General features: G+C 40.0%; 1 protein-coding gene across 1 annotated transcript in view; it reads right to left on the bottom strand.

Annotated features, from left to right (window-relative positions):
- Nucleotides 1–8,990: 8,990 nt before the first annotated feature.
- LOC143099816 (fibronectin-like) overlaps nucleotides 8,991–16,061 on the bottom strand; it is an 88,630-nt gene continuing 81,559 nt past the window's right edge. The window contains exon 19 of the mRNA XM_076262734.1: nucleotides 8,991–10,802. Coding sequence (XP_076118849.1) covers nucleotides 9,826–10,802 — 977 coding nt within the window. The 3' untranslated portion in view covers nucleotides 8,991–9,825. The remainder of the gene's footprint in view (nucleotides 10,803–16,061) is intronic.

Below are 16,061 nucleotides of genomic sequence, written 5' to 3'. Positions count from 1 at the left end.
CACAGTTGATATGTCGTGCTTGTAGGGGGTTAAGGGTTAAGGCTTGCCACAGTTGATATGTCGTGCTTGTAGGGGGTTAAGGGTTAAGGCTTGCCACAGTTGATATGTCGTGCTTGTAGGGGGTAAAGGGTTAAGGCTTGCCACAGTTGATATGTCGTGCTTGTAGGGGGTAAAGGGTTAAGGCTTGCCACAGCTGATATGTCGTGCTTGTAGGGGGTAAAGGGTTAAGGCTTGCCACAGCTGATATGTCGTGCTTGTAGGGGGTAAAGGGTTAAGGCTTGCCACAGTTGATATGTCGTGCTTGTAGGGGGTAAAGGGTTAAGGCTTGCCACAGTTGATATGTCGTGCTTGTAGGGGGTTAAGGGTTAAGGCTTGCCACAGCTGATATGTCCTGCTTGTAGGGGGTAAAGGGTTAAGGCTTGCCACAGCTGATATGTCGTGCTTGTAGGGGGTAAAGGGTTAAGGCTTGCCACAGTTGATATGTCGTGCTTGTAGGGGGTAAAGGGTTAAGGCTTGCCACAGTTGATATGTCGTGCTTGTAGGGGGTAAAGGGTTAAGGCTGCCAGTCTTCCAGTCGTTGTGTTCTTTAAACGTTTGCATATAAAGTCATGTAATCACAACACACACTAATATCATTTTAAGGCAACCCGCTTAGAGTCCACATCAACGGGGCCTAAGCATTTGTTAGCAAAGCCGATATATACTGCTAAATATTTCTGATGTCTTGCTGATTGGATCATGAACGGCCACATCAGCGAAGATGAATGACTGATACTCCGCATTGTATTTTATCACAGTTCAACCGGGTGTTTTCTCGGCAACTCGACTGCGTGCGGTTGTGCCGGTTGCGAGACTCATCTCTGTAGCCTCTGTAGGCCTAGATATTTGGAATGTTGCATTTCACCTGTTATTTATTATGTAGCCTTGGCCTATTCCGACGGTGTTTTGTTCTGGATGCATAGCCTACCTAGGCCTACTAGTGACACGAGGGTTTTTAGACTTAGTATTTGACTTCTTACATTTACTGATGTAATGCTGTTCTGGTTCATTTCAGGGGGTATGCTGCAGGAGGACGCACTTCACCTACCCTCGTTATAGGCGCAAGTTGTTTCATTGGTTAGGCTAATAACATTTTGGGGATGGTGGTGTATAGGCTAGAAGTTTGCCCCTTGTCTCGAAATCCTATAATGTGATGTTCATATGTGATAATATAATAAACACGGCAAGTCAATATTGAGTAGGCCTAAGGATTCACCTTAAGTTATACAAATGATCCCTAAATTCTTGTTCAGACCATGGTCATCTCTAAGCTGGACTATTGTAATTCACTATTAGCTGGCTTACCCGCTTGTGTAACAAGATCATTACAGCTGATTCAAAATGCTGGAGCACACCTGGTCTTCAATCAGCCAAAGAGGACACATGTAACTCCTCTCCTAGTTACTCTCCATTGGCTCCCTATAGTAGCCAGAATTAAATTTAAATCTCTCACTTTGGCCTATAGGACACTAACTAGATCTGCTCCTAGTTATTTTAATTCAATAATCAAGCCTTACATCCCCAACCGCCCACTGCGGTCTTCTTGCCTTTCCCCTTTTTTACATTGCTTTTTTTATTAGGCTATTGATTGAATTGATATTATTGTGTACTACAACTATTCTCCTTACTATATTTGACCTAGATTTTAATCTGTTCCCTGTTCATTTTTAAATATTATTATGTTGTTTTGTATTTATATGTCGCTTTGGACAAAGGCGTCTGCTAAATCCATAACCATAACCATAAATGCTTTGGACTGACCGCTGTCACGCTATCCAGCAAAATATTCTTTGGTCTTTGCATTCCCCCTTTGTTCATGAGTCAACAGGTCACCTCTGCGGCCGTTATCCCTTACATGTCAGAGTAATTACATTCAAAAACATACTTTCATATTACGTCACAATTTATAAAGGAATGAAGTTTAAAAAGAAAAACACTATATATCAGATGGATTACACAAATAGGCCTAATTCGTTTTCTACCGTAATTTCCTGTTAAATTAAATATTTCATAGTGCTATTGTGCTGCACGGCCACCAGATGACGCCATTTCACTGCTTCCTTTTACATCCAAAAAAGGCCCGAAGTGCAGTGCCATGCCTCCATCTGGTGGCATGAAATATAGGTAGCCCATTATATTTATTAGAAAAGAAGCGACCATTGGATAATCTTGTAGGCCTACTTCCTTGTCAATTATTCAGTCTCTCAAGGACTGATTGGTTAATGCCAAGGTTCTGACAGACATGTCCTGAAGTAAGAGTGTTCAATAGAATTGTCCAGGGTTCTGCAAAATTCAGAATTTAACTTTGTGAGGACAGTGCTGCAGCCAGAGATCCACTCTGCTGTCAGCCATCTAGGTGCAAGTGCAGGTCCTGATGATTGAAGGTGGAAAGGGAAAATGATTAAGATGGAATTTGAAGGTGCTCTAAGCAATGTTGGGTAACGCCACACCTGTTGACGTTCAAACATAACAGAGAGCTAGCTCACTACTCCCTCTTGACTGGAACAGTGTGTTATGTTTTTATGGTCAGGCTGGACCAAGTTGTGTTTGTTGCTGTTTTTGGAGCCTGGGCTGTCCAGAGTTTTTTTACAGTGTATTCAGGGCACAGGCAGCTAGCCGATGGTGAGGTGATGTTTGCTGTATATGACAAATAATGTTTTAGCTTTGAAACCGTGTAATATTAACAACCGCACCTTTAACATTTTGCTTATTCTTTGACACTTGTGTTTCCGTTAAAGCTTAAACCTTTTGAATGTATACTTCTATTAGAGCTTAACCTCTTGATTTGATTCTTCCCTTCCTGTAACTTGTGTGCAGATGACAAATCATGTGCTGTATGGCGATAGAAATGTTCTTAACCTAGTTTTTAATGTCCTTAGTTCTTAAACCTATAATGTTCTAACTCATATACTGACAAAAGTATAGTGTGTGCAAGGAGGTGTAACACTGGTACAATTGATATACACTACTACCGTTCAAAAGTTTTGGATCACCCAGACAATGTCATGTTTTCCATGAAAACGCACACTTTTATTCATCAAATAAGTTGCAAAATGAATAGAAAATATAGCCAAGACATTGAAGAGGTTAAAAATATTTTTTTTCATTTGAAATAATAATTTTGTCCTCCAAACTTTGCTTTTGTCAAATAATTCTCCATTCGCAGCAATTACAACCTTGCAGACCTTTGGCATTCTAGATGTCAATTTGTTGAGGTAATCTGAAGACATTTCACCCCATGCTTCCTGAAGCACCTTCCACAGGTTGGATTGGCTTGATGGGCACTTCTTACGTACCATACAGTCAAACTCCTCCCACAGCAGCTCAATAGGGTTGAGATATGGGGACTGTGCTGGCCACTCCATTATAGACAGAATACCAGCTGACTGCTTCTTCCCTAAATAGTTCTTGCATAGTTTGGAGGCGTGCTTTGGGTCATTGGGAAATTGGCTCCAATCAAGCGCTGTCCACAGGGTATGGCATGGTGTTGCAAAATGGAGTGATAGCCTTCCTTATTCAAAATCCCTTTTTACCTTGTACAAATCTCCCACTTTACCAGCACCAATGCAGCCCCAGACCATCATCACATTACCTCCACCATGGTTGACAGATGGCGTCAGGCACTCCTCCAGCATCTTTTCACTTGTTCTGCGTCTCACAAATGTTCTTCTGTGTGATCCAAACATCTCAAACTTAGATTTGTCTGTCCATAACACTTTTTTCAAATCTTCCTCTTTCCAATGTCTGTGTTTTTTTGCCCATCTTAATATTTTTCCTTTTATTGGCCAGTCTCAGATATGGCTTTTTCTTTGCCACTCTGCCTAGAAGGTCAGCATCCCAGAGACGCTTCTTCACTGTGGACGTTGACAATGCCATTTTGCGGGTACCATTTAATGAAGCTGCCATGTGAGCGACTATTTCTCAAACTAGAAACTGTAATGTACTTGTTGTCCCCTTGCTTAGTTGTGCACTGGGGCCTCCCACTTGTCTTTCTATTCTGGTTAGAGCCTGTTTGTGCTGTTCTCTGAAGGGAGTAGTATACACCATTGTAGGAAATCTTCAGTTTCTTGGCAATTTCACATAGAATAGCCTTCATTTCTCAGAACAAGAATAGACTGCTACCTTCTTTGCCTATCTAAGGAGATCTGGTAGCCTATCTCGAGATTTGTCCTATGAAAAAATAACATGGATAATTTTGAATTAGCGCACACTGTAAAAAAATATTTGCCCTTGGTGTTAAATTAACTTCTTTTGTTTTGTCAAGTTGACTTTGATTCACCACTATTGCTCAAATAACTTAGAAATCTGTGTTATTGTCCTGTAAACTAGTGACACAGTTGATACAAACATTTAGGGATTATGAGTAAATGCTACTTTCCTGTTTATAATGTTTCTTTTTTTCTCATTACTGTTTAGTAACTGTTCTGTCGAGTTTCAGAAGAAAGTATAATCAAACCCACAAATGACAAAGCTCCAGATATTCAACTAGCTCAAAGCAAAGGAAGGCCAGTTTTATAGCTTCTCTAATCTGCACAACAGTTTTTAGCTGTGCTAACATAATTGCACAAGGGTTTTCTAATCATCAATTACCCTTTTAACACGATTAGCTAACACAATATATCATTAGAACACAAAAGTGATGGTTGCTGGAAATGTAGATATTACATTAAAAATCGGCCGTTTCCAGCTAAAATATTCATTTACCACATTAACAATGTCTAAACTGTATTTCTGTTTAATTTAATGTTCTTCATTGTTTTTCTTTCAAAAATAAGGACATTTCTAAGTGACCCCAATCTTTTGAACAGTAGTGTAAATGTGTGCAAGATGCAAATGCAAGACATAAATGTGTGTGTTAGAAACAATTGATAGTCTCTTGCTCGGTGCACAGGCAGTCTCTCTGTGCAGAAATTGCCTGACACATATGGTACCTCTCTGCAGAGATTAATAAACTACCAATAAGAAAGACGAACCTCATCTCAGGCTCTCTGTGTTTATAGAAAAGTTGATAAATTAAACATATTCCACAAACTTCCAGATATTACAGAATCAGCATCCAAAGTAGGGCTGGGCGATATGGCTGAAAACTGTATCACGATATAAGTATTTCATATCAGTCGATATCGATAATTATTGATTTTTAAAAAAAAATCTATTTCAGATAAGGACCAGAATGGAAAAAAAGTTAAATTTAAACATTTTTATTTTAAACTTAACCTTCCTCTGATTTTAATCACCTCAGTTATCAATCAAAGCAAACAGGGAAAAGAAATAGCAACAATCATGAAAAACACTCAAACTAGATGTACCGCAGAGTGGTACAAAATATGACCGCCGCCCAGTCCAGCACATTTTTTCCACAAAAATAAATCACGCTGAAAGGCCTACAGTATATGGTTCTAACTATCTCACTAAATTGCATTATCCACACTCAATTCTCACTGGTATCTGCTAGAAGTACCAAAACATGATTAGTTCATAGATTTCACATGTAAAATTCATTTTATACAACCCCACCTCCATCTTGCCTGTTCATAATTCATGTTGTGCGGCCCGCCGGCCAATTTTCAAAACCCAATGTGGCCCTTGAGCCAAAAAGTTTGCCCACCCCTGTCCTAGGCCCTACAGTTCTCGAGATATTCACAGAAAACTGTCTCCGGCCACCTACAGGCCAGTTGGTATATAGTAACATAAATTAATTTATTGTGTGGCCCCCCATGAACGGAATTCCACAAAACTTGGCGTGCATACAGAGGGTGTCATAATGATCCTACATTTCCAATTTCGTGCAGTTTTGACTATGTTAGGTCACAGATACCTGCGATTACAACACCTCATTTTTACTTTTTTGTGTTTAAATAGGTGGCGCTATACATGAAATGAGTGGTTATGGAATGGGTTGACATGGCCCCTTGAGATCAACATACAAAAAAAATGGTCCTCCTAAACCCTACGGTTCTCGAGATATTCACAGAAAACTGTGTCTGCCCTACCCTCCTTTCGGGGGGTTCAGTCCAGCGGGGGGGCTACAGATCAAAACGAAACACAATGGTTCCATGCTATCCATGTGGGGTTACATGCCCACCAAGCTATCCATGTGGGGTTACATGCCCACCAAGTTTCGTGCATGCGCTGCGCGGCGGTCATAATAAATAAATGTGCACATAAGTCTGAATGAAAAGTAGGCTAGCACTGGTTGAAGCCTGGAAATTTTGTAAACAAAGTAGCTTAATTTGCTAGTTTATCATAGTCTACTGGTTAGACTGTTCAGTTTTCCCACGTATGTTTAAGTTTCAAATTAATACTTTTTCTCCTTGGGACAAGCCCGTTTGAGTCTTGGAAAATACTTTTCCATTTGCATCGGGATTGAGATGATTAGAACTTAGCAGTGAATTTGAATGCAACAGTTTTGAACAAATTTGTGCAGCGTGCTAATGATGCTAACTGGATTTAATTTAGCCAGTCGTCTTGCACGATTGTTAATGTTTGGATTACATGTGTATGCTGAGGAGGGATGCGCCTGTTGAGAGGGAGAGAGAAAGTGAGAGAGAGTGCACGGGGCAAGGACTCATTGAGAGTCTGTGTTGAGGTAGGCCTACCTTTATCGCTGGTGGAGTTGCACATACTAGCTACAATGCAAGATATATTTAGCCTATTTATGGACAACGTAAGGCGGGAGGTGTGTGCTGCTTCTAATTATCGAATGTTCTATCGAACTTAATTTTTATTGATATCGATTACATGTCTATTGTACGGAGCCCCTAAGGGGACATGAGCAAAAAAAAATCTAAAGTTTAGTTTCATGTGCTCACGTGAAACTTTCATGTGCTCACCTGAAAGTTTCATGTTCTCACGTGAAAGTTTCATGTGAAAAGTTTTGCGTGCGCACACAAAACTTTCATGTGCTCACGTGAAACTTTCAGGTGAGCACATGAAAGTTTCACGTGAGCACACAAAACTAGGGGCCCCGTACTATTGCGATACATATCGCTATCGTTTTATCGCCCAGCCCTAATCCAGAAAAATACAGTGTCTATTTCCAAATATGCAACCAACATCTCTATATTCTTAAAAAAATCTCACCTGTCTCAGAATTCATATTTGTCATTAGCTTATTGATATGATAAAATGATGTGTTGCTGCACAAAACAAAAAACAAGACTGAGACCGTCTCTAAATCCATGTACCAAATAAATAAATAAATAAATCAATAATAAATGTTATTAAGGTTTGCCATGTCCCATAGAAAAACAAAATTGTTGATATGATATCTGATCTGTTTCTCTTAACCCCTCTTAGAACAAAGAAAATATATTTTCAAGATAGATGAAACTGCAGCTATAAGGAAGCACAAAACACAACCCGAAACATTACGTTTCATGACTTTATTCATTCACTTGAGAAATTGAAGGAATATCAGTAAAACAATTACACTCATTAATGTAAGACACTGAGGGCCAGATGTACTAACGCTTTTGTGCCCACTTCAGTCGTATTTGTTTCGCAACGTGCGTGTAAAAACATTGCGAGGTATGTACAAATAGGCCAAAGTGCAGACTGCCTCTCGCAGGAGCTGAAAATGGCAAACTGCGGTTTTCCGTGCCATGCATATGCATTCATGGGAGGATCCAGGGGAAAGAGGGAGTTTAGCGTAAAGAGATGGGAGGGGAAGCGTAAAGGGCGCTTAATTATGTATTCCGCGGTATGTACAAAAACTGCTTGTTAAAGCGCACGTCTATTCTGCGCCTAAAAACTTCCGCCATGTAAAAGCAGGTGTTAATCCAAATTCCAGTTAAATGTATCGACAAGAGAACCTTTCAAAGACAACAGAATCGCTATTTAGAGCACCAGTTTTGTGTCTTTGTACTATATCAAAAGCAACCTTAAAGGAACCATATGTAAGAAATGTATTTCAATTAATCATAAAATGGCCCTGATATGTCACTAGACATTAAGAAATCATGTTCATTTCAAATACTTATATCACTGATAGCAGTAGTCCTGCCAGGATATTGTCATTTAAAAAGTGAAGTTGCAGCCCTCAACTGATGTTGATGTTGTGTTTTGTCATGTCATGTTGTGTTTTGGCCTGATGTGCCACCCTCTACCTATCTACTAATCACAAAGTCAGTAGTGTTTCAGCATTCCGGGTTGGCAACCTCGAGTCAGGGGGGAGGGGGAGGGTATACAACGCTCTACAGTAATTTGAAAGTGATTGCAGTACCAGTTTTGGCCACAATCTTACATATGGTTCCTTTAACTTTCCTTGGCCTTTTGAATGTCTTACTTTCACGTCATTCACTTAAACTTTCCTACTTGCTAGATTTGACCAATCTTCCATAGCCTATATGCGCAAATAGTTTGAGTAGAACTGCTGATCTTCATTATCTCCCTGCTTGTTGACATCTTATCATGTATGGTATTATTTCATGATTGCTAAACGTTTGATTCTTTTTAATGTTGTCATCAGTTAACTCCATTCAACTGCGCTTGTATGTAGGCCACTGCTGTTCAGTTGTGGCGTTCGTAAATTGCGGTAGGGGGCGGAGAGAGGCAGAGAAATGCGCAGATTACACTATGAATTGAAAGTTTGATAAATACGACGTAAACTTGGGTCTGACAGCGTTCGCTATCTGCAGTTTGTCCATGGCGCAAATGTACATCTGGCCCTGAGTACTAAGTACAGAGCATGAAAATCCACTGTGAAGTACAGAACTTTTAAGAAATGCAATTTTACATAAATTTGGCCCATCATCATTTTTCCATATTGGAAGTCTGAGTTGAAAGACTATTCCTGGTAGCCTTGCCCCGCCCGCCTAGTATGATGTAACCAATATCACTTAACACTTAACTTGTAATAAGGTAACAAAGTAAGCTTAACTAAATAACAAACTTAAACATAAACTTAACAAGTTAACAAGTTAGAATGTCAAATACACCAGATAAAACAATTAATCAAAAACAAACCCCAAAGAAAGGAGAGAGCGAGGCCAGAGAGAGCAAGGGCTCCTCCAGAAGAGTGAACAGACAGGGCAGAGCCTATAGCCAGTCGAGGACAAGAGGCAGATACCCCTGATATCACCAGGGCATCTCTCTTATCTAAGAGCAGTGGGTATGGGTGCATCTCATCAGAGAGGGCATCAAATATCCCAGGTTACAGAAACATCATATGCATTAACTTTACTGTTCTACAACTGACAATGTTGTATTTCTCGCATGGAGGCTTTTAATATGGTACTAAACACGAGCAGATTATCATCTTTACTTTAATACTTTGACAAATTTACAGTTAGAGTTCAGATATTTTCCCATAGTCCAGGGGAGGCCCAGCATTGGCAGGCCCTCAGCAGGGGGTGATGAGAACCAAGTCCAAATGTCAGCGGAAAACAGTGACTTACCAATTCAATGTACCGGTATGAATTAACAGGGGCACTGTGATTACAAAGGCTTTGGTCAATATGGAGACCTCTCCACGGATTTAGATATGCAAAAAGGCTGGCCTTACACTCATTTTAATTCACAACTTTTAGAATTGTGTGATGCTTTCAGAATGTAAAACATAATCCTACAGTACCTGTGGAAAACAAACAATATGACTGGGTCATATGACCTGATATCTCTTGGAATACATCCAAATGTGGGTGCTTTATGAGTTTGTCTGCGTGGTATAAAGAATGTCCAAATATCCTGAATGTCAACATGGATTTTCATCTCTGAGAATACATCCAATGTATGTTATAGGGTTTTATTTCTTTGTTATTTCTGCCATTTTGCCACATTCAGTTATCATTTTTTCTTTTTTAAAAAATTGTCTAATTCTTTAGGTGCCTTTCTCAGCGACATGCCCAATTGTTGAAGTGCTTCCTCTAAAGCTTTACCAGGATATTTTTTAGTTGCTGCTCTGTTAATAATTTGTTTTATTGGAACAAAAGGAATCACAGGTAGGGTGCATAATCCAACAAGCAACACTGCAGGTGTGACTACAGTTTTATTTACCAAAATTCTCCACCTCACTGTCTCTTTGGCTTTCTCTCTAATTTCCTTGTCAGATAAAGCTAGGCCCTGATCTTGTTGCATCTCTCTCACATTTTGCATCTCCTCTTGTATGGCCTCCTCCACTAGCATCAGAATGTCATTAGTGTAATAGCCACCATTATTCTCCTGCACCATCTTTTCTATGGTGTTGAACAATTTTGCTAACTGAGTTCTGTTGCTACTCTCCCCCTCATCCTGTTTTATCCAGTATTTGTTATCTAGAACATGACATCGACCATGGCATGTGTCAACAAGGTCCTTTAGTGTACTTTTTTTCTTCCCAGTGGCCTGAGAATTCATGTTCTCCCCCACATACTCATTAATATTCTTACCATCCAGGTCATTACCATGTGTGAAAAGAACCACTGCATATTTGAAGGTGTCATGATAAAAAGATTCTTTAATCTTTTTTATGGTTTGTTCCTCATGTCCTGTATATCTCCCTACTCTCAGTACGATGATGAAGGCATGAGGGCCTGGGGCACTGTCAAAGATGCATTTTGTTAACTCGCTTTTCAATTCATCATCTGTAGCTGCAGTGTCAAAGAATCCAGGTGTGTCAGTTATTGTAATTTTCCTTCCATTGATTATCTTACTCTCCGTTGTGCAGTGGCCTGTTATCGAGTGCTGAGAAGCACCCACTTTGAAAACCTCTTTTCCTAGGATGGTGTTTCCAGCAGTGCTTTTACCATCACCTGTTTTCCCAAGAAGCACAATCCTCCTTACACCTGAGGGAAAAAACACACCAAAAAAGTTTGCATCACTGGGACTGCCACTGAAAGCTGCAGTAGGCCATTTATACAAGTCTATTATGAGTGATCAATAATATTTATGTAATTAAAAACTAAACCTCTGCACTGAAAGTGTATCTTCAATAGATCACACATATCATGAATTAAACAAACCAACTCTAAAGATCAATGAAACATTTAGATAGCTACAATCAGTGTCGCTGCGGGCCATTTCGGTACGGTGACCCAGACATCTCAACGAAATACAAAGGACACAACACGACTGCATTAGCCACAACACATGCAAGTGTCACAACACTACGGATATGAATCCACAACGGAAATTAATTAAAAACTGAAAAAAAAAATTCACCCTTCGTGAAGTCCCGCCCCTCCCGCCACCTCTGGGATTGAACTAGAACTACGATGGTAGCTGTAAGCCTGCCTGCAAAAAAATACCTTGAGGCTCTTTTGGAGACCCATGGACCTGATTTTGTTTAGAATCTGTCTCCAGTTATTATATAGTGCTCTATGGGACACAGTAACTTTAGCTGTCTATGTCAAAAAAAGTTGGACTTTTTTTTCCCCTGAAGAAGTTGATGCTGTCACGGCTGAAATGAGCAGGGGTGAATGGGTGTAGCGCGTAATGTAATCACATTACATTTGTCAGTAACGAGTAGTGTAACACGTTACTTTTCTAAATTCAGTAATCACATTACAGTTACTAACAGTGTGTGAGCAAAGATTACTTTATTCTCCTATTTGAGATTCTTCTATTAGGAAATCCTCAAGCCTTGGAGATGCATGTTGCGATGGTGTGCTTTACCCTGTCATGAGTAGGGTGCGTGGAATCAGGCCGCCTCCTACAGTACTGACTCTGAAAGATGATACTGCTTTGCTTTCCTATTTACAATCAGGCCGTTTAAAAAAAGCTTAAAATAAAACACTAAATATGCACCTGTATGAAAAAAAATATGCCGTTCAAAATGTTGTGGTAGCGAGTGGATTCTTATTTAAGTTAAACTGCGTTGACGCAGACTTCCTGTCGCGCGAGCTGAGAATGGCAATTTGCGCTTTTCCGTGTCATGGTTCAGGGGAAAGTGGGAGAAGATGGATGGAGAAGGGTAAAATGCACCTAATTAGGTATTCCTCTCTATGTACGAAAACTGCCCATGAAAGCGCACGTCGGTTTTGCAGTGAAATATTTCCGCCTGGTAAAAGCAGGTGTTAGTCCAAAATGAGGATAAATGCTTGTCTGGATGCCAGCCGAACTTAGCCCTGCCCACAACATTTGAGGTCGGGAAGTTCGGTCTGGACTTGTTCCTTTGTGGAGCAACTATGCCCGAACCAGAGCGGTTCGGACCAGAAAAACTCCTGAACAGTTTTGTTCAGGGCTGAAAATGCAACTGTGTTTAACAGAGGACAGAATGTAGGTTGCTAGTGACAAAATATTAGCTTTCAGTATGGTACGATGTCATTGTAAATGATGTTTAATTACAAAGTGTTTCATTCATCCCGGATCTCCCTAACAGAAATGCTGTTGCTAGAAGGTAGACATTAGATTTTGTCATTGCGTCTGTTGTAGAAGATATTGACAGTGCAATAGCTTTAAAAGAACCAGAAAACAACCAGAAAACAATGTTAAGGAAATTGTGGAGAAGAAGGATGGTTCGGTTGTTCTTACTACAAGATTCACCCCCTTTATCGGTTGAAACAAGCCCCATAATCACTTCCCAATGGAGCAGTATCAGACTCATATTCTTACTAAAATTTATAAATGTATAATGTCAGGCTAGTTAATAAGATGAACATTCAAAAACAACAGAATCGTTATTCAGAGCACCAGTTTTGTGTCTTTGTACTATATCAAAAGCAACCTTAACTTTCGTTGGCCTTTTGAATGTCTTACTTTCATTTTCACGTTATCCACTTAAACTTTACTACAGCCTACGTACACAAGTAGTTTGAGTAGAACTACTGCTCTTCATTATCTCCCTGCTTGTTAACATCATGTATTGTATTATTTCATGATCTCTAAATGTTTTAATGTTGTCATCAGTTAACTTCATTCAACTGCGCTTGTGATTGAAGTACAGTATGCCGTTCAGATGTGAACACTCGCAAATTGCGGTAGGGGGCGGAGAAAGGCGCTGATTACCTGATGAACTATAGCTTTGATAAATACCACGTAAGTGTCACAAGGTCGGTTTGTTCGCCGCTCACTGGCCTCGAACCCGCCACCTTGACACACACACCGGCATGGGAAACGAACGCTCTAACCACTGAGCTAAAAGCCCAGGCTTCCAACTCAGCGGTTAGAAGCGTTCTTAAGGTTAGGGCTGTGAGGATTTACACGGGCAACTAGCACGCTAGCTCAGTCTGCCTCCGTTACATAAGCTTAGGTATCATAGCGTTCACTTTCTGCGGGTTAGCCATGGCGCTGATAACACTACGTTCGCAAATGTACGTACATCTGGCCCTGAATCTTTACATTCTTATAATGCCCTTTTGCCAGCTCTTGTTTACAAGCCTTGTTTGTTTGAGCCACATTGATAGCACAATATTAACAATAATATGCACAATATTAAGTTGTTATAAGCAGCTTCCATTCCACATATTGCTTCACATTTCTGTTTACAATTAAAAGTGAATTATGAGCCTGGTAGCCACCTGGCTATCTGAATGCAAAGCATTTCAGTCGGCTCGGCACATCATGTGCTTCATGTAAATGCTTGAAAATGAATTATTGAAGACTCCCCAATTCCATTCTACTGTACAAAGGCAAAGTAGCCGACTAGTCTTTATATTCTCGTCCATGTTCCAAATTACATTGATTGCAGTCTATGTTAAAGAGCCCTCTCAACTATCTGGGTTTAAAAATGGTCAGTAGTGGGAACCGGATAACCTTGCAAGTTGCAACCTCCTGTAGCCTCGTCTTTGTTGCCTTCATGTTTCCTTTTTCAAAAGTTTTTTATATTAAAAAGGAGATACACAATGACAAGCTAGCTAGATTCTGCCACTCTTACGGTGTTCATTTTAGGACATCCTCAGACTCAGGTGTCAGACTCAGAAAAACATCGGTCATCTTCAGACAAAACTGCATCAGCGTCAGAAAAACCTCTGTCATCCTCAGATAAAACTGCCTCAGCATCAGAAAAACCTCCGTCATCTTCAGAAAAAACTTCCTCAGCGTCAGAAAAAACAGACTCAGGTGTCAGACTCAGAAAAACATCTGTCATCTTCAGACAAAACTGCCTCAGCTTCAGAAAAAACTCTGTCATCTTCAGACAAAACTGCCTCAGCGTAAGAAAAACCTCTGTCATCCTCAGATAAAACTGCTTCAAACCAAACGGCCTCAGAAAAACATCTCTAAGGAGTCAGGTCTCAGAAAAAACGCTATCAGAAAAAGTGGAGTCAGGTCTCAGAAAAAACGCTATCAAAAAAAGTGGAGTCAGGTCTCAGAAAAAACGCTGTCAGAAAAAGTGGAGTCGGATCTCAGAAAAAAGGCGGATCATCTCGTACAGATCTTTAATGTGCAGTAGCCGAGCCTATAAGGGTAAATCGCGCTGATTTGAAGTTTACTTTACTTCACTACAAGCATGGCGTGCGTCCAAATTCACACATTCTTCTCTGTTGAACTCCTCGAGATAGGCTACTCATCACACATGTGTCACATGAAAGAGCCTTTTCTCAGCTTTTAAACGGTGCTAGCTAGCCACTGTTTGCTGTGATAGCTCAGTTCGTGAAAAATAACTTCAAGAGATTTAATAATTATTCTCTGCGCCCATCTCCACATCCATTCGTCTCGGTGGAATATCGTAGGCCTACACACTCTTCACGCAACACATGACAAACCATATATCAGAATAAACAGCAGACCTTACCGAACACAAAGGTGTAATGCATTCCCGTGTATAAGTTAGCTGTTCCAGAGTAATCCGGTTTTGAAATAAATTATAGCAAAATTCAACATGGTCTTTCGGCTGCCTTTCTTAAAACTGAGCTGTGCTTACATCGCCTAGATATCTGTAAATATTAGAATCAGAGAATATACAGGCAGCTCACAGTTAAGAGTTTGTCAATGTAGCCTTAATGATTTCTTTTCACAAAATGCTAAGCATGCATGTATTTAAGTTTCTTAAAACTGAGCTGTGCTTAAATGGGCATGATTTCATAACAGACCAAATAGAAAATAAATGTTAAATATAGCCTATATCTGTAGCCTACATAAAATCAGATTATGTAGGCTACACAGTGTAGTTAGATCAAGTTGAACAGTAGCACATTTTAATCATGGATAGTAGTTGGACAGTAGTCATTTTATATAGCCTATAGTGGCTGGTGAAAGAGTTGAGTGTTTTGTTTTGTTTTTTTCGGGGGGGGGGGGGGGGTTAGTGGGTAGTGTGTCCCCACCAAAGCTCAGACCAAACCTACGCCCTTGATCACTGGCATGTTATATTTGGTGCTTGGTTAGATGTAGAAATTATAAGTAAAGGTTCGTGAGAAAAATAACTTCAAGAGATTTAATAATTATTCTCTGCGCCCATCTCCACATCCATTCGTCTCGGTGGAATATCGTAGGCCTACACACTCTTCACGCAACACATGACAAACCATATATCAGAATAAACAGCAGACCTTACCGAACACAAAGGTGTAATGCATTCCCGTGTATAAGTTAGCTGTTCCAGAGTAATCCGGTTTTGAAATAAATTATAGCAAAATTCAACATGGTCTTTCGGCTGCATTTCTTAAAACTGAGCTGTGCTTACATCGCCTAGATATCTGTAAATATTAGAATCAGAGAATATACAGGCAGCTCACAGTTAAGAGTTTGTCAATGTAGCCTTAATGATTTCTTTTCACAAAATGCTAAGCATGCATGTATTTAAGTTTCTTAAAACTGAGCTGTGCTTAAATGGGCATGATTTCATAACAGACCAAATAGAAAATAAATGTTAAATATAGCCTATATCTGTAGCCTACATAAAATCAGATTATGTAGGCTACACAGTGTAGTTAGATCAAGTTGAACAGTAGCACATTTTAATCATGAATAGTAGTTGGACAGTAGTCATTTTATATAGCCTATAGTGGCTGGTGAAAGAGTTGAGTGTTTTGTTTTGTTTTTTTCGGGCGGAGGGGGGGGGGGGGGGTTAGTGGGTAGTGTCCCCACCAAAGCTCAGACCAAACCTACGCCCTTGATCACTGGCATGTTATATTTGGTGCTTGGTTAGATGTAGAAATTATAAGTAA

The sequence above is a fragment of the Alosa pseudoharengus genome, unplaced genomic scaffold (genome assembly GCF_046254945.1).
Source record: "Alosa pseudoharengus isolate Yale_2024_CS ecotype anadromous, Long Island Sound unplaced genomic scaffold, YU_APseudo_1.1 YU_APseudo_1.1_scf_3, whole genome shotgun sequence".
NCBI lineage: Eukaryota > Metazoa > Chordata > Actinopteri > Clupeiformes > Clupeidae > Alosa > Alosa pseudoharengus.
This window is presented reverse-complemented; position numbering and strand designations above follow the sequence as displayed.